At 47.9% G+C, this 17,884-nt stretch overlaps 1 protein-coding gene across 9 annotated transcripts in view; it reads left to right on the top strand.

Annotated features, from left to right (window-relative positions):
• Nucleotides 1-14,906, top strand: part of Actn1 (actinin, alpha 1) — a 92,879-nt gene extending 77,973 nt beyond the window's left edge. For 4 of the 9 annotated variants that reach the window (XM_030246514.1, NM_001379075.1, XM_006515389.2 and 1 more), the window contains 12 exons: nucleotides 940-1,087; nucleotides 3,996-4,146; nucleotides 5,152-5,260; nucleotides 6,152-6,292; nucleotides 7,806-7,988; nucleotides 8,234-8,368; nucleotides 9,306-9,485; nucleotides 10,573-10,719; nucleotides 11,682-11,762; nucleotides 12,200-12,265; nucleotides 13,432-13,590; nucleotides 13,968-14,906. In XM_030246514.1, coding sequence (XP_030102374.1) covers nucleotides 940-1,087; nucleotides 3,996-4,146; nucleotides 5,152-5,260; nucleotides 6,152-6,292; nucleotides 7,806-7,988; nucleotides 8,234-8,368; nucleotides 9,306-9,485; nucleotides 10,573-10,719; nucleotides 11,682-11,762; nucleotides 12,200-12,265; nucleotides 13,432-13,590; nucleotides 13,968-14,126 — 1,659 coding nt within the window. In that variant the 3' untranslated portion in view covers nucleotides 14,127-14,906. The remainder of the gene's footprint in view (nucleotides 1-939; nucleotides 1,088-3,995; nucleotides 4,147-5,151; nucleotides 5,261-6,151; nucleotides 6,293-7,805; nucleotides 7,989-8,233; nucleotides 8,369-9,305; nucleotides 9,486-10,572; nucleotides 10,720-11,681; nucleotides 11,763-12,199; nucleotides 12,266-13,431; nucleotides 13,591-13,967) is intronic. The other 5 variants (NM_134156.3, NM_001379076.1, XM_006515385.2 and 2 more) reach the window with 2 other exon arrangements.
• The last annotated feature ends 2,978 nt before the right edge of the window (nucleotides 14,907-17,884 follow it).

Here is a 17,884-nt window from a genome sequence, read left to right as displayed (position 1 = left end):
CTGGAAAACTAAAATGAAACCCTAATATTGCAATCAATCTTCTGTATCATGAGTGCTCCTCCATTATGTCCCCTTTTGTCTTTTTGCCATCCCTTCATCTTTATCCTTCTCCATGACTTTCTGAGCCAGGAAATTACAGGGCAGAGTCATCGAGGCAGAACCTTTTATCCCTTCAAACAACGAGTAACAATAATAACAAAAACAGAACAAACAAAATCCAGACATACTGAGCAGGACCAGAGAGGACAGGCCAAGTGGGAGGAGGCAGGAGCAAGGTGGTCTTGCACAGAGAAAATAGGCCTGTGTGTCTGTCATGCAAGCAGTTTGGAATACCAGTCCTTTAAAGTCCAGGGCTTAATCAGATGTTTTGGGGGTTGTTAAAGTCACTGTGAGCTAACAGGTACTCTTGAGAAATAGAGGGAGTGCCTCTGATGTGGGGCAAATAAATGCCTGGTGTGTGGCCAGGAGAATGGTGCTCAAACTGGCTCTGCTCTAGCTGTGCCAGCTGGGAGCCTTATGCAAAGGGCACATGCATTTCTTTCTTTCCGTGATCGTGGCTGATTCTCTCATCCAAGCTACTCTCCAGAGCCTGATGTCCAGGATCTGGGTCCCTTGGCTTAATTGGATGATGTAAATCTTGGATCTGTGTATCAGATTGCTTCCTTCTTAATTGGTCTGGTCCTCTGACTTGATCTTGGACCTCTGAGACTAGCAGGGATCCTGTTGGAAGCTGGTCAATGCAGGGGGGCTCCATAGCTGGATGGCCCACGTGGACTCAGATTCCACTCCCTATCCAAGAGTCAGGGAAATGCTAATGGCTAGAGGAGAGGTGAGGCAGTTGACTGTGGTGAGCACGGGTGCTAAGATCTGGAAGCATCTCTTCCTGGAAGGCTGTAGCCTTCTCCAGGTTCTCTGAGCCCCTGCCTCCCATCTCTGCAGGATATCAACAATGCCTGGGGCTGCCTGGAACAGGCCGAGAAGGGCTACGAGGAGTGGCTGCTGAATGAGATCCGGAGGCTAGAGAGGTTGGACCACCTGGCAGAGAAGTTCCGGCAGAAGGCCTCCATCCATGAAGCCTGGACGGATGGTGAGGCAGAGCTGGCTCCCGCCCCCGCCGCGCCCCCCCCCCCCCGCCCCCAACTCCCACCCAGCCCACCACCAGCTAGGACTCTCTTCTTTTGCTTTTGTGGATGGCATCTTATCTGTCTCTGCAGAGTTCCCTGGCAGTAGACAAGCTCACTAACCTCCGTTGCTTTAGTTTCTGTGTTTGTAAAGTGGGGACATTCTTAGAACTGACCTCCTAGGACTGTAAGGGTTTAATGGCGAGGTCGCAGGCATGCTGAGAAGAATCCCTGAGAGCAGTTTTGTGAGAGCACTACTTGTTCCTTGTTCGCTTTACCACCATTAATTTTTCCCAAGTCCTTCAGGGTGGCTCTCAGTCCCTGAGAAGCATGATCAAATTGTCTATTTCCAAATTTCTGACCAGTAGGTGTTAATGTCCCTCCTGTGTAGTTGTCTAGGCTGGCCATCTGGTGTCTGCTTAGTGATGATCTAGGTTAACTGAAGAGAGAGTCATACAGGACGGGGCTTTTCCTCAGAAGCTGGTTTGGGTTAGAGCAGTTGTTCTCAACCTATGGGTCTCGACCCCTTTGGAGGTCAAACATCCCTTTCACAGGAGTCGCCTAAGACCATCAGAAAACACAGATGATTTATAATCCATAACAGTACCAAAATTACGGTTATGAAGTAGCACCAAAAATAACTTTCTGGTTGGGCGGGGGGGGGGGGGGGGGGCGCTCACCACAGCCTGAGGAACTGTTATTAAAGGGTCACAGCAGAAGTACCGTTGGTGTAGAGTGTAGAATGTCTCCTGCCCATTTTCTCGCACTTTGCCTGCCATATTGGCTGGAGCCCCTGAGGCAGAGCCAGTGGTCACTGGTGCCATATGAATGCTTTATTCAGCCCTGGGTCATGTTCCTTTGGTAAACTGGGAGGATCACATTCTATAGCCATCTGGGAGTGGCCTGGCTTGATAAGAAAACACCCAGCTAAGTGGGCGGATTGAGGATCCCATATAATTAAGTACACATGCAGGTACAGAGTGGACAGGAATGGTAGAGATGGCCCTGATTCACTCATTTGTATTTTTTATTATTATTATTATTATTATTATTATTATTATTATTATTATTATTATTATATGTAAGTACACTGTAGCTATCCTCAGATACTCCAGAAGAGGGCATCAGATTTCGTTACAGATGGTTGTGAGCCACCATGTGGTTGCTGGGATTTGAACTCCGAGACCTTCGGAAGAGCAGTCGGCGCTCTTAACCACTGAGCCATCTCACCAGCCCTCATTTGTATTTTTTGTTTTACTTTATTTTTGTTTTGATGTGAAACAATTTCATCATGTAACCTTGGCTGACCTAGAACTCACAGTGAAGACCAGGTTGTCCTGGAGCTCTGTAGACCAGGCTGTCCTGGAACTCAGAGATCCAACTGCCTCTCCCCCCTAGTGCTGGGATTAAAGGCTTGTACCACCACACCCAACAGGAATTCATTTCTTGAGACTAAGGAGTTAACCCTAACCATGGAGGAAATTGTGTGTACACAGGGGTATCCGTGGTGATATCCACCTCAGGACAAGCTGGGGAGGTTGGGTGTGGTACCCCAAAGAGCAATGGGAAGCTCTGTTGGAGACATCTGGCCAAGTAAATATTCACATCCATGAGTTCTATGTCTCTGGATTTAACCAACTTTGAAGCAAAACACTAAGAACAAAGAGGAATTATGGCTATGTTGAGCTTATGTTTTCTTGTCATAATTCCTAAAGAACATGGATGGACAGCTGGCTATATAGCATTTATACTGTAAGCAACCTGAGTGGTTTAAAGTATAGGGGAGAATATATGGAGATTAGTGTCATTTTATATAAGGGATTTGAGCATGTTGGGATTTTGATATTCTGAGTGGTCCTGAAATGAGTTCCCTACAGATCTTAAAGGACCACTGTACCCAGGAAGACCATGAAGCCAAAATAGGAATTCTGATAGTGTGTGCTGCTAAATAGTTTTAAAGCAGAAAACATAATTTATATTGCAATAGATAAATGGGTTTATTTGTAAATTAAATCTAAACTTACTGTATTATGATTTTAAAGGGGAATGGGGGTGGGGGATTCAATACCATAAAGAAATGCTTTACTATTGAGCACAGCTCTTAGCCTCACGGATCAAGAAGGTATGAACATCCTGCGGTGGCCCAGGCACAGAGGATGTTACACGTAAGCAAGACTAAGTTTGCCCCTGCCCTGAGAGGGTCCTTCCTGAGGCAGCTTGGAAGCTTTTTAGGGAGGTCATTTTTCATCCCTACCTTCCTCTTCTGAGAACAGGCTCAAAAATACAAGAGCTGCCCTTGCCCTAGGCTGGGACATTGGTGATGGTCTGAGAAGTCTCTAGCCACCAGTGGATGTGAGCAGCAGAGAGTGCAGATCACTGACTACACTGAGAATGTCTGGGACAGCAGACCCCCCGCAGGGCTCTCAGGACTCACCCACAGGACCAGGGACATTCTAAACCTGGGCACTGATGGAGTGCTTGGCTTGGTTTGGTTTGGTTTGGGTTTTCCTGGTTATTCTATACAGCATATATTGCTGTGTTTCCTGATGTTAGAAAGTGAATGTCTGGCTTCATGCATCTCTCCATATTCCCGTGTAACCTTCATATACAAGTAGTTTTAATGGTCTGGAAATCTTCCATGGGTGCAGTGGCCTTTCCAGTCCCTCCCCATAGTTGGACATTCTTGCTGCATGTCGTCCCTGTAGATTGCTGCACAGTGAGCACCTCCATGGGAAATACCCTGACAAGCAGAGCCTCTGGGCTCAAGAGTTGGACAACTAGACTAAACATTTTTGCCTTGATTGTGCTCACCCGTGTTCTCCCCCCACCCCCACTCTCTAACCCTCCCCCCCACCCCCCACCCCCCCCCCCCAGGCAAAGAAGCCATGCTTCGGCAGAAGGATTATGAGACAGCCACCCTGTCCGAGATCAAGGCCTTGCTCAAGAAGCACGAGGCTTTTGAGAGTGATCTGGCTGCCCACCAGGACCGCGTGGAGCAGATTGCGGCCATTGCCCAGGAGCTTAAGTACGCCCGCTCTGACCTCTCTCCCTTTGGTGCCCCAGCATGAGGCTGAGATCTGCTTTCTCAGCTGTTGTGGATGAGGGTGGGAAATCAGGGAATGCGCAGACAGATGGTGCTGGGGGGTGGGGTGTAGAGTTGTGCCCATGTGGGAAGGAGGCAATACGGAAGGCAGGGCCCCTTCCTGGTGAGAGAGAGCACCAGCCATTTCATTCTTGTGCAGACATTTGGTTATCACCTACTACCGGAGCAAGACCAAAGGGTGCCCACACCCTATTTTATTTGATTTTTGCCTGTTAATTAATAGTTTTTGGTTTGCAAAAAATTAATGGGGTTTGGTTACCACATTTTTTTACTTTTTGCTTTGTTTTTAAATTTTGTGTGTGTGTGTGGGGGGGGTGTTATATGCATGCCATGATGCAATGGTGGTCAGAGGACAACTTGAAAGAGTGGTTCCTTCTCTCTGTTTACTGTGAGCTCCAGGGCATCACTCAGGTCTTCAGGCTTGCACACACGTGTGCCTTTTCTTGGCAGCCCAGATTTTGTATTTTGGTTTTCTCTTGAGACAGGGTTCAAACTGTAGCCTAGGTTGGCCTAGAACTCAATGTGTAGCTCAGGGTAGCCTCAAACATGCGACAATCCTCCTGTCTCGGCCTCTCAGGAGAGTGCTAAGATGACAGACATGAGTCACCATGCCCAGCTCCCAAGCCTTGGTCCATGGTTCTGAACTTTTCTTTTGGAACCTCAGCAGTTTCCTGTCATTGGTCGTTAGAGTCACCGTCAACTTTGGTTGGAGCAGGGACTGTTGGGGAGGGGCAGCCACCGTCCCTGCTTCCAGTAGAGGCAGGGATGGGAGGGTGCAAATGGTGTGTGGAGGAGAGCACTTTCAGTTCCCCCAGCACTGTTAGTGCTCCTAACATGCCCAGGAACAGGAACAACAGTCCCCCACAGCTCTCTAGTTGCCCACCTGTGTCACTGTCACTTAACCCTTTGTCTCATCCCACTCCACAGTGAGCTGGACTACTATGACTCGCCAAGTGTCAACGCTCGTTGCCAAAAGATCTGTGACCAGTGGGACAATCTAGGGGCTCTCACTCAGAAGCGGAGGGAAGCTTTAGAGGTAGGACCCTCCCCCTTGGTTCTTTGCCTTTATGAGTTCCCATGATTCCCTGCACCATCCCTAGCTCTTGACCTGTTGTTGGAATGACTCACTTTGACCAGAATGTGTGAGTGTAGATCTGTTGCTGGACTTTTTTTGGGCTACTTTGTGGGTACTTCTTTCTTCCACTCTTCTCTACCCCTCTTCTTCCACCTCTTCTACCCCCTAACACTAGGTAGGAGAGAAAAGGGATAGAGAGGAAAGGGGGTAATGTTACTGGTAGACCACTTCCTGCTATTTGGGGGCATTGAGCTCTTTGGGCCAAGTTTGATCTTCGCCTTCAAACCTTCATTAGGTTATCTAACTTCTTATTGTTTCTTCTTTGTACACAACTATTTTAACAAACCACAACAACCACTGACCTACAACGCCTCTCGGGGCCCTGGCATTTATATACCCTGTCAGAAGTCCCCAGAATTTCAAATGTCACACATCTGCAGAAACTATCTGCAGCTCACAAAATCACACCCCTGCTAGAACACGAAGGGAAATTGTAGCCAACTGCTGTGGACAACCTAGAGCAGCCCCGGGTCCACACCTGGGGTTGCAACAGGTGCATATTCTGTGTTTTTAAAGAAACCAGAATTCTCACCGCAGAGAATTTAGCTCATCTTGCAGCTCCAGCCCTCCAAGAGCTGTCCTACTCTGTAAACCAGACCCTCCTGGGGCCAGGACATGCGATTCTAGGGTGAGATGCCCTGTCAATTGACAACCAAGACTCAGAGCCACTCAAGAGCCGGTTCTTTCTGCCTCATCCAGTCCCAGTGCTCCTAGACCAAGATGCTGGGGTTGTTGGGATGCTGACTCTGGGTGTCACTCTGCTAAACATTCCACCCCCCTTGATACTCTCAGCGAACAGAGAAGCTGCTGGAAACCATCGACCAGCTCTACTTAGAGTACGCCAAGAGGGCTGCACCCTTCAACAATTGGATGGAGGGAGCCATGGAGGACCTGCAGGACACCTTCATCGTACATACCATCGAGGAGATCCAGGTGGGTAACTCCAAGAGTCTGGTCCTTCTTAGGATAAACTGAGGGGCAACGTCCTAAGGGTTCCATAGATTAATAGTGTTAGCATATGAGGTCACGCGTTTGTAAAGATTTCTTTATTTTTATGTTGTGTATATGGTTGTTTTGCCTGTCTGCATGCATGTACACCACTTACATATAGCACCCAGACTCCCCTGGTACTAGAGTCTCAGGTGGTTGTTGGTAGTCATATGTGTACCGGGAACGGAACATTGGCCCTCTGTAAGAGCAACAAGTGCTCTTAACTGCTGAGTCATCTTTCCAGCCTCTTACCCCTACAGGATCTTTGTATCCACTATGTGCTTCTGGGAAGTCTGGAGCACATTATCTATACCATGCTGGCCTCAAACTCACAGAAATCCTCCTGCCTCTGCTGCCCAAGTGCTGGGACTAAAGGAGTATGTCTTCATACCCAGTCCAGCACTTGAATTATTTTGATAAGGTATATATGTGTGTTGTGTGTGTGTGTGTGTGTGTGTGTAGTACAATATCTTTTTTTTAAAGATTTATTTATTATTTATTATATGTAAGTACACTGTATCTGTCTTCAGACACACCAGAAGAGGGAGTCAGATCTCGTTACGGATGGTTGTAAGCTACCATGTGGTTGCCAGGATTTGAACTCAGGACCTTCAGAAGAGCAGTCGGGTGCTCTTACCTGTTGAGCCATCTCACCAGCCCCGTAGTACAATATCTTAAAGATAAAGGGGTGCTAAGGCAAGGTTTCTTTCCCATAACTCTTTCTGGCCCCCTGTTCCCCTTTCCAGGGCTAAGTAGTATGATTAGAGTCTCTGTGTATACAGACAAATGCATTTATCTATGTGTTCTTTGTACCTTTTCTTTTGTGCACACAAAAATGTAGACTTTATTATATACCATATCCTAAATCTTGAGTTCTAACATTAACCTTGGAGCTCCCATTGGCTCCCATCTTCCTCAATCTTTTATGTCACTATAGAGTATTAGATTAAAAAGTTTGCAGGGACTAAGGATATAGCTCAGTTAGTAGCATGCTTGCCTAGCATACATGAAGCCCTGAGTTCAGTTCCAACCATTGCATAAAATGAGTATGTTGATGCATGTCTTTAATCCTAACATTCTCAAGGTAGAGGAAGGAAGAGGGATTTTTGCAGGAAGATGAAGGAGCTAGTGTTATAAGAGGTTCCCTAGGAAGCAGGGCTCGCCCCACCCCCACATGACTGATCTGATGGTATGGTGTTGAACATTCCCAGTGGTGACAACTGAGTGTACCAGCCCTCAACTCAGAACACAGCTGTTTCCTGGCTGGCTCTGCCTTTGCCTTTCTCAGGCTAGCCTGCCTTGCTGGTTCTCTGCCATAAGAACCTGGTTTGATGCCTCCAGCTCTTCACTAGGTGTGGGACTTGCTACCTCTTAGATTCACTTCGTTTACTGTGTCTGAGGAGAGGAGCCCTTCCTCCCTTGAGTCTCAGTACTAATCATGCCATGGTCTATCTAGGGACTGACCACAGCCCATGAGCAGTTCAAGGCCACCCTCCCGGATGCAGACAAGGAGCGCCTCGCCATTCTGGGCATCCACAATGAAGTGTCCAAGATCGTCCAGACCTATCATGTCAACATGGCAGGCACCAACCCCTATACAACCATCACGCCTCAGGAGATCAATGGCAAATGGGACCATGTGAGTTAATAGGCTGAACGGACAGGCATAGGCTAAACCATCACACATTTCTTAAGGGCAAGATTTTTATCTTTATCTCAGTGGTCTTCATTTCTTTATCAGTGAATGAATTTCTAGACCAAGTTGACATCTTCACTCTTGCTGCATTTTGACTTTCCCTTTCCCTTGCCACTCGAATGACCCCCATTTCCTCACCTTTGAGGTATCTGGCCCACCCACAGAGTTGCTGGTTGTTCCCACCCCAGGTACGGCAGCTAGTGCCCCGGAGGGACCAGGCTCTCACAGAGGAACATGCAAGGCAGCAGCACAATGAGAGGCTACGCAAACAGTTTGGCGCACAAGCCAATGTCATTGGGCCCTGGATCCAGACCAAGATGGAGGTGAGTTTTACATTGGGAAGCAGGCTGGAAATGTTCTTTCTCTTCCTACTTAACACCATTACAGCCAGTCACCTGCTTACTAGGAAGGACCATGATGTCCCAGGTCCAAGCCTGTGATTATTCAGTTGCAGGGGATGCTGACTGCTGACAGTTTGCTCCCTTTGTCAGATTGGAGCAAAGTAGGACACTATTAAGGAACTACCTATGAAAATTCCACAGGAAGAGCAACTGAGTACCTTGGTCAGCTCAGGCCCTCTCTGGGTTTTCTTGTCTCTATTACCGCTCTCCTGTCAGTGAGCATGATTCTTTTCAGAGAGCCGAGCCTCTCGACAAGTATAGAAATATTTCGTAGGATGGAGAGGATCGATCAGGGAAGGAGTGTAGCCAGGATGTGATCACTGAACATCTTGTACACAGCGTCCATGCCAAGTTTGTGTGGGTGTACACATACGCACATACATGCACACACGCTCATGGACATGGATCCCCAAGACTCTACTTGTAAATGCTTGATAAGTTTTTAACAGGACTGAGCCGAATGAACAAAACTGCCTTCACCAAGAACCACTTAAATGAGTGAGTGGCTGGCAGAAGTATGCATTAGGCCTGGCACCCGGGGACGAATGGGGATCAGTAGGAATTGGACATCCATCCTAGGAGGCAAAACAGCAGGGTTATAGAGAAGACCCATCAGGGGAACTGAGAAATAAGAGGGGCCCTGCTCAACATAGATAGATGGGAGATGGTTGGGTATAAGTATAGGATGCAGCTTCCCTATCAAGGAACGTCCACGCTAAATAGCTTTCCCTGCTCTGTATTGCCAGTGCTAACCTCTTTAGGGCTTGGAAGATAGCTAGGAGAGGTGACTAGGGACTGGTCCCTGCCCCAGGAGTGCAGAGTAGGCTGGTATGACAAGACATCTCCTTCTGATGAGCAGGAGATTGGGAGGATTTCCATTGAGATGCACGGCACCCTGGAGGACCAACTCAGCCACCTGCGGCAGTATGAGAAGAGCATCGTCAATTACAAGCCAAAGATTGACCAGCTGGAGTGCGACCACCAGCTCATCCAGGAGGCACTTATCTTTGACAATAAGCACACCAACTACAACATGGAGGTAAATAGGCCTGGCCTCTTCCTAGCCTCCATTTGGGGTAGCATCTCCCAATGAATCAGGCTGGAGGAGGAGAAGGAGGGTTATGCTCTCTGCCCCTGAAACTCTGCACCTTCAATCTGCTGTACCTTCTGGATGCCAGACAACTTGTTGCAAGTATGCACATCTGGTCCCTAGCTGGAACTGAATGAGCCTTGGTTTGTAACAAGCACTCCCCAGTGATTATGATGCTATGGGCTCAAGACATCACTGGCTTAGGTACTTCCTAAATGATGTGAGCTCTTCATCCCTTAATAACAGGATATGTTCTGAGGTTTGCCTCGTTAAGTGGTCTCCTCTTTGTTCAAATATCAGAGTGTGCTTTCATTGGCTGCAGTGTTACCATGCAGCCACTTGAGACCACCGTGGTGTATTTGACTTGTCACTGATCAGAAGGCCATTATGTGGTGCCAGCTGTGTGGGTTTCCCTCAAAGGTTTATTTGTGGATGTATATGTCTGTATGTGTGGCTGCGGGGTAGGTCTTGCTGGGATGGGGGCATTCTGGTTTTTTAGCTTTTCCCACCACAAAATCTACCTTCCTTCACTAGCAGAGTTCCAATGGTAAATCCGGATCTTGTAGCTTTTTTTTTTTTTTTTTTTTTCAGGCAAAGGCCTGTTCTTTCTGGCCTCTTTCAGGCCTCCCATCCTGATAGGGTGTGATGTGTCCCTCCTGATGGTGATACTGTAACTATAGATAGAAGATCAAGTTAAATGTTTTTTTTGGTTTTTTTTTTTTTTTTGGTCTTTATCTTATGGCTATGAGTACTTTGCCTGAGTGAATGTCTGTGCACCGTGTCTGTTCCTGGTGCCGGAGAAGGCCAGAAGAGGATATATCCCCTGGAACTAGAAGTATAGATGGTTGTGAGCTGCCATAGGGGTCCTACAATTGAGCCTGGGTCCTCTGGAAAAGCAAGAAATGCTCTTAACCACTGAGACATCTCTCTAGCCCCTACTTCTGCCATGTTTGAGTTGGGAGGAGGGATAGTTAGTTGGACAGCCTGGAGCCCAGACCTGGCGCTCCTTTCTGATGGGCTTGATTCTTGCTTCTAGCATATCCGTGTGGGCTGGGAGCAGCTGCTCACCACCATTGCCAGGACCATCAATGAAGTGGAGAACCAGATCTTGACCCGGGATGCCAAAGGCATCAGCCAGGAACAGATGAACGAATTCCGCGCCTCTTTCAACCACTTTGACCGGGTGAGAGCCCCAGTTCTTGTTCACCTAGAGTGGCCTCCAACCCCCGACCCAGAGCCCTGGAGGGCATTGCCCAGGGCATAAGCCTGGTCCTTGGGTAGGTGAGGAGGAGGAGGAGGACAGAGAGGAAGAAACTGTGAACAGCCTGCCCTGACTCAGTATATCCCACAGAGCCAGGCTTTCTGAGCTGACCTTAGCAATCCCACTTTGCCCTGTAAACCTTCACAGCGTTCCTAGAAAGAATGGGTGAGGAGGGGAAAGCCCCTCTTCATTCTTGACTCTGTCTCCTGTGAGAAATTAACCCTTGGAAAAGATACTGCCAGAGCCACCAGTAAAGCTCTGTGCCTGTGGCTGTGGGGACTGTCCCTTACCTCTGCCTTGGGACAAAGGAACCAAAAGAGACTCTGCTCTTACCCAGGCTGCCTTTGGGACCTGTTGAGGACATTAGCGTCCACTATCCTGGGTTCTCGTGTCAGCTGCAGGATAGGCTGCCTTGTCAGTAGGCTGCACATTGCCAGTGCCCTAAGCTTGGGGACAGCCACAAGGGAGGTGGGCATGAGGTCAGGTGTTCTCCCCCACCCTGCCTGCTTCACTGCCCTCCAGGTACCTGGTGAGGTGGGGGGGTTCTGGGAGACATCAGGTCACCTGGGGCACTTCTGGGAGCTTCTCACCCTTGTGGCTCATCATGTTCCCCCTCTGGCCCTGCTTTCCCGAGCAGGACTGTGTTCCAGGGACAGGGCCCCCTTCTGGAGCCTTGTCTGTGTGTCTAACTGTGTGCATTTTTATTTCCCGTTTCCCCCACCCTTCCCCTCCACCCTCTCCATCCATCCGCATGCCTTTGTCCCCGTGTCTCCCCACACACACCACCTTCCACCCCGGGGCATGGCCCACCCTCCCCCACCCCCCTCACGGCCTCCTCTTCCCTGGCACCGCATGGCTCGCTGCCTGGCGCACCACGGCCCCAGGATCACTCCGGCACGTTGGGTCCCGAAGAGTTCAAAGCCTGCCTCATCAGCTTGGGTTATGATATTGGCAACGACCCCCAGGTACTCGCCTCCTGCATGGAGCACGCTCAAGGGTGGCCTCCGGGGCGAGAAATAACGCATTTCTCCTTTTTTTCTTCTCTCTCTGTCTGACTCTCCCTGTCCCCCTTCCTGTGGGCCACGGGGCTCATCCTCTTCTGCTCTCCCTGCCTGCCCACTGTCCGGTTCCTCTGACTTCTGACCTCTGCCTTCGGCTATCTTTCCTGGGAACCTGCTTGGGTGTCCGCCTCCTCTCCCTCGCCACATCTCATCTGTGGACTGGACTTCTGCATTTCTTTGCTCTGACCTCCTTCAACATGTTCCTCCTACATTCTTCGGCTACTCCTATTCTTCGTACCATAAACTGGGTCATTCCTTTCCACTGTCTTCCTGGCCTCTGGCTGGCCCCTCCTCCTCCCACCTGTCTGTCCCTCCTGTGTCTTGGCGCCACTGCCCTACAGAAGAAGACGGGCATGATGGACACAGACGATTTCCGCGCCTGCCTTATCTCCATGGGTTACAACATGGTAACGTAAACCCCCTCCTCCGCCTGCCAGGCTTTCTAAAGTTGCCTTGGCCGGGAGGCAGCCACCTGACTGGAGAAGCTAAGTCTTAGTAATGGTGGACAAAGGCTCTTAGGTTAGAACTGCCCTCCTCGGGGGAGTCCCTTATGGCCATCCTTGGGGAAGATGGCACCTGAAAACCAGACCACCCATGGGGCCAGGGTGTGGCTGGGAGGCTTAGCCTCCTCATCATGGTCTCTGAACCAGTTTATCTTATGGTACTTTCTGTGGAGAAAGGGCTTTTTCACTCCCACAGTGAACACCAGCTGTGGACGGCCAACCCCAAGGTTTATAGAATGATAATTCTACTTTGTCTTACATGACAATGGTGGTTTATACTTCTGCCCTGGTAGTAGCTCCATCCAGACCTGCCACCACTCGGTCTTGACCCAGGCCTCTCGCTAACCTTGTTTTGTCCCCTCTGCATCCAGCTGAGCTGGATAGGACCTTAGCTGGATAGACAGGTGTCCACTGAACCAAGTACAGAGCCCATGGGATGCCCAGCAGGGTTAAAGGCTAGACTAGAAGTATACTCCGTAAATTCCACATTGCTATCAAAGCTTGTGGTCTCAGATGTAGTGAGGAAACCTCACAACGTGGTTGTAAGAGTTAAATAAAGTGATCACAAGGACTGCGTACTTGTCTGGCACACTTGTCATGTTAAGGAAACAGCATATGTTGGAGCTAGACTGCCTGCGTCCTAATCCTAGCTCCCTACCTCCTAGCCATGTGACCTTGGGTAAGTCACTTACCCTGTCTGGGCCTCAGATTTCCCATACAATGGGAATACTATGATTTTATTCAGTTGTGATGATAAGATGAATTTAGAATATTAGCTGGCCTATATAATACATGCTGTATGAGTGTTAGTTAGCCATTGTTGAAGTTATCGTCATTATAATTAATACTACCCATCATTTTCTGTAAGTGAAACCCAGAGCTCTGCAGGGGGTGGGAAGTCCTGAGACTCACAACGTTTGGGTCACTTTCTCACCCTGGGGCAACCCAAGCCAGATCAGATGTCTGTTGTGCCTCCTGTTCCAACCATAGGCAACTTGGAGCTGGAGGTACACTTGAGATGCCCCAGTAGGCCGTTAGGGTGACAGGTGTGGGTTGGTTGTCTCCTCCAGGGAGAGGCAGAGTTTGCCCGAATCATGAGCATTGTAGACCCCAACCGCTTGGGGGTAGTGACGTTCCAGGCCTTCATCGACTTTATGTCCCGAGAGACGGCAGATACTGATACTGCAGATCAGGTCATGGCTTCCTTCAAGATCCTGGCTGGAGATAAGGTAGGATGTGCTGACGCTGAGACAGTGGGTGGTTACTGTAAATCGGTAGGATGAATGAAAAAGTCCGAGTGAAATAGGTTTGGAAGGAAGTTGAAGTAGATACTAAAATGGAAAACGTGACGTGTTTAAAATACCATATACAAGTGATATATTACTTGTAAATATATAATATGCACTTAAATATATATATGTACATACACACGGATGTCTCTGTTATATGTATGCACGCACGTATTCTACAGATCAAGTAGAGCGAGGAAATTAGAACACGGGTACTTAACATTCCCGGCAAGTTTACGACCTAATAGTTGCGGCAACGCCGCGTTGCTTTCCGGCCGCTGCCGAGGTTTCCGACCCTGACCATGCTTTCTCCGCAGAATTACATCACAGAGGATGAGCTGCGCCGTGAGCTGCCCCCTGACCAAGCCGAGTACTGCATCGCAAGAATGGCCCCCTACGCGGGCCCCGACTCCGTGCCCGGTGCTTTAGACTACATGTCCTTCTCCACGGCACTGTATGGCGAGAGCGACCTCTAACCCGCCCCTGCCTCCCTCCACCACCCCCCCACCCCCGGCCTTCTGCGCGTGCGCCCCACCCTGCTCCTCCTCCTCCTCCGCCCAGTCTGGCTGGCTGGGTTCATTATTTTCAGCTCAGCCACCAAGGGGGCAGAGCTCCGACCCAGGCGGCATCAAGCCTCCCTGCCCACAAAGTGACAGTTTACAAAATTATTTTCTGCAAAAAAGGATAAAAAAAAAGTTACGTTAAAAAAAAATTTTAAAAAGAAAAAAAAAAACAAACAAAAAACTACATATTTTATTATAAAAAAAAAAGTATTTTTTTCTCCACCAGTCTTAAATGGAAAAGAGGAAAAATTAACTATTTGCACCGAAATGTTTTTGTTGTGACATAGGAAAATAACCAAGCACAAAGTTATATTCCATTCTTTTTACTGAAGTTTTTTCCTCCTACCTGTTCTGTCTGCTGTATTCATTTCTCTAATTTCATGCCCACTTGGGGGTGGGGTAGGTGGGTACTCTCATCAGAGGCACATTGGTGCATGTGTGTTTGCTAGCTCACTTGTCCATGAGAATATTTTATGATATTAAAGAAAACCTTTTGAAATGGCTGCTTTTCAAAGAAGATAATTCATGGCTTCTCATTTTTCAGTCTCTTCAAAAGTGTGGCTGGCCTGTTTTATGACTGCAGAGTTGTTATGTTTTTTAATTTTGAATATTGCCTATTAAAGATAGGACAAACTTGGAGATTATGATGTTGCTTGGCACAGACTGTATTAAAACAACACTCCCGTGACATTACTTTGCTTGTTCCTTTGGCTGACTTCCAGAAGTGGGGGTGGGTTGTGTCAAGAATGGTGTGGGGTACCTGTCCTCACCCACCTCTAGATTTCTGAGCCTGGTTTGGTACATTCTCACTTCTTTAAGAGGAGAAGATGGCCTCCTCTATGTACAGGGGAAAGCTAACAAGCGCATGAAAGAGCCCCTGACGAAAACCCCCAGCTTTCTTGGTTCTCTGTGGCTGTCTGTGACTTCTCTGTGACCCCGACCATTTTGTTTTTGCTGCAGGGGACAGCTTGGATTGTGTCAGGGTTGTAGTCCTCTTTCCTACTCTAAGTGTTCCATAGAGTACTGGGGCTTGGTGGCAGGGTGTACAACCAGCCTATGCCAGGCCCTGAATTCAATCCCTTGAGACCCCAAAATGTGCCACAGATAGTAGCTGTTGGTCATTGCAGGGACTCAATGACAATGCAGATTGCCAGCATTCCCCCCATATCCAAACATATATGATGATAAGCTCCAATTTATCATTTGTTGTCTAAGAATATATGGTGGTGGTGGGAGCCTGTTGTTAGAATTTCCAAGACTACAGAGCAGAGCAAGAGCGATCATGGTTAAAATAACTTTGCAAGTAGAGATATGTCGAGTTGGGGAGTTCTGCCTGGGGGCGGTTTTAAAATCCCTGGCTGTGCCTCCTGAAAATGGTGGGCTGGCTCTTTGCCAGGTTCCCATTCATTAAGTGGTGCTGTTATAAAGTGATGGTAAATGGGTATGGAGCATGAGTGTTGGCTGTGGCCAATCTAAAGATTCTGTTCAGAAGGGAGAATCACTTGAAAGTAGGTCAATGGGTAGGCCCCTACCGCCAAGCCTGAAGGCCCAAGTTTGATCCCTGAGACCCACATGGTAAAGAGAACCAGCTCTCAAAAGTGGTCATCTGACACGTGGATGTGCACACACATGCTCGCACACACTAAAGAAATACATTTAAGATTTTTTTCTTTAAATAGGATAATCCTTAGTATTAACTGCATTTAGGGGGACTAAAGCCATCTGAACTTTCTGGGCTAAGCTAGAGAAGTCTATGGTGAAACCTTGTAGGGATTGGTTCAGGGGACATTCTTGAGCTCTCAGTCTGGTCTGGCCTCTGGGCCACTGAGGATATCCTAGGTGAGGGATTGGCTCTTACCTTGGGAAACTTATGCATTTACCCTTAAAAAAGTAGGAATCGTGGAAGATAATCTATGTCTGTGGAGAAAGCACTAGTAGTAGGGTGGTCCTGGTTTCAAAACCTTGAGAGGGCAGAGATATTTGTTTTTAGCTATTTTTATGCAAATTATCTTAAGATAAATGTAGGCTTTGGGGGAAGAAAGTCTTTTAACTGAAAGTTTTTCAGACCCAGGATACAAGCATTCTGATGCTCCAGTTTCTAAAGGTGTGGGTAGTCTATGTCCTTAGCAGGGCTTTAAAAAAATTTTTTTTTAAGCATTTGTTTACTGGAGGACAGGGGTCGTGTGTATACCGCAGCAAATCAGGAGGTCACAGGATAACTTGGAGTTGGCTCTTTCCTCCAGCACGTGGGTTCCAGGGATCAAACTCAGATTAACAGGCTTGGTGGCAAGAGCCTTTACTTGGTGGCTGGTCCTTCATCAGTGTTTATTTTTAACGATCACGTAAGTCATTTGAACAAAAGTGTGCCTGCCCACCAAGTTATCCCGTAAATTAGTTTTTAGTCTGTTGAGGATAAAGAATTTTAACCTGGGTTCTCCTTCAGTGCTGAGCATGGATCCCAGGGCCTTGTGTGAATCAGACAAGCTCTACCACCCAGTTAGCTTCTTCCCCTGTTGAAACGGGCATTTAAGGCCATCATACGCATCTTGTGTGTGTGTGTGTGGTTTTTTTAATCATTTGTTCATTTTAACAGATTTAGTTCCTCCCCCAAAACAACCCCATTTGGCAAACCTCATTAAACTCCTCTGAACATTTTAAACTATAATTACAAGTTTTAATGGTTTTCCCCAGGATATTAAACTCCAGGGACATCTTGCTTAGCACAAAACAACTGAAAATGTTATAAATACAATAAATCAATTCCTGTGAGCAATCTAATGCTGTTTGACTAACTGATCCCCTCCGACTTCCAAAATTAAAATCACGTGCCTTAGTCATGTATTTTAGACTAAAACCACAAAACTGAGGCATGGCGGCCTCTTTTACTTGTTCATGACAGTAGGTCATTATGCGGACAGATCACACACCACCAGAGCGTCGGGTGTACTTGTTTATTTATTTTAGATTCAAAGTCCTGTGCTACTTGCTTCTGCTTTTGAGGTTGTTACAGATCACATGGACTTTGTAAACAGGCATAAGACAACCATCTTCAGGGCTGTTGCATTTAAGGTCATTCAAGGTGAACTCCATCTCTTAATAGAAACTGTCTGCCTGTCACCAGGTGGTGTAGCCTGCCTTTTATCAGTGGACATCTTTTGCATTCTATTCTTGGTCGATTTTACTCTAAATGCTTGGATGAAATTCCCTTCTGTGACCCAGCTAGCCGCTAGCTCCTCCTCTGTGGGAAGCATCTCTTTCCTGTCTGCGTGGATGGCACACTTTAAGTTTACATCTTCATCCATCTTAGACCCATCCTCTCTGGAGACTGTTGACAGCCCCACAAGGCTGGTCTGTGGATAAGGCACCTCTTTCTGACTCTCGCCGGCACCTTCACGGCCAACCCCTAGTGACTCAGTGCTGTTTTCATTGCTAGACCATCTCTAAGTTTCCCTCTGGCCACAAACTCAGTAGCCAGAGCACAGTCACATGGCTAGTAAGTACAGAGTGTGTTAGCCAGCTTTCTATCAGTGTGATGAATTACACAGAGTAATCTATACGAGAGACGGTGACTCGTGAATCCGGGGGTTTCAGGCCATCCTCACTTGGCCCTGTTGCCTCTGGGCCTATAGCAAGACAGCAGCACATCACCGTGAGGAGGCACATGCTGAAGG

Source organism: Mus musculus, chromosome 12 (assembly GCF_000001635.26).
Source record: "Mus musculus strain C57BL/6J chromosome 12, GRCm38.p6 C57BL/6J".
Taxonomy (NCBI): domain Eukaryota; kingdom Metazoa; phylum Chordata; class Mammalia; order Rodentia; family Muridae; genus Mus; species Mus musculus.
This window is presented reverse-complemented; position numbering and strand designations above follow the sequence as displayed.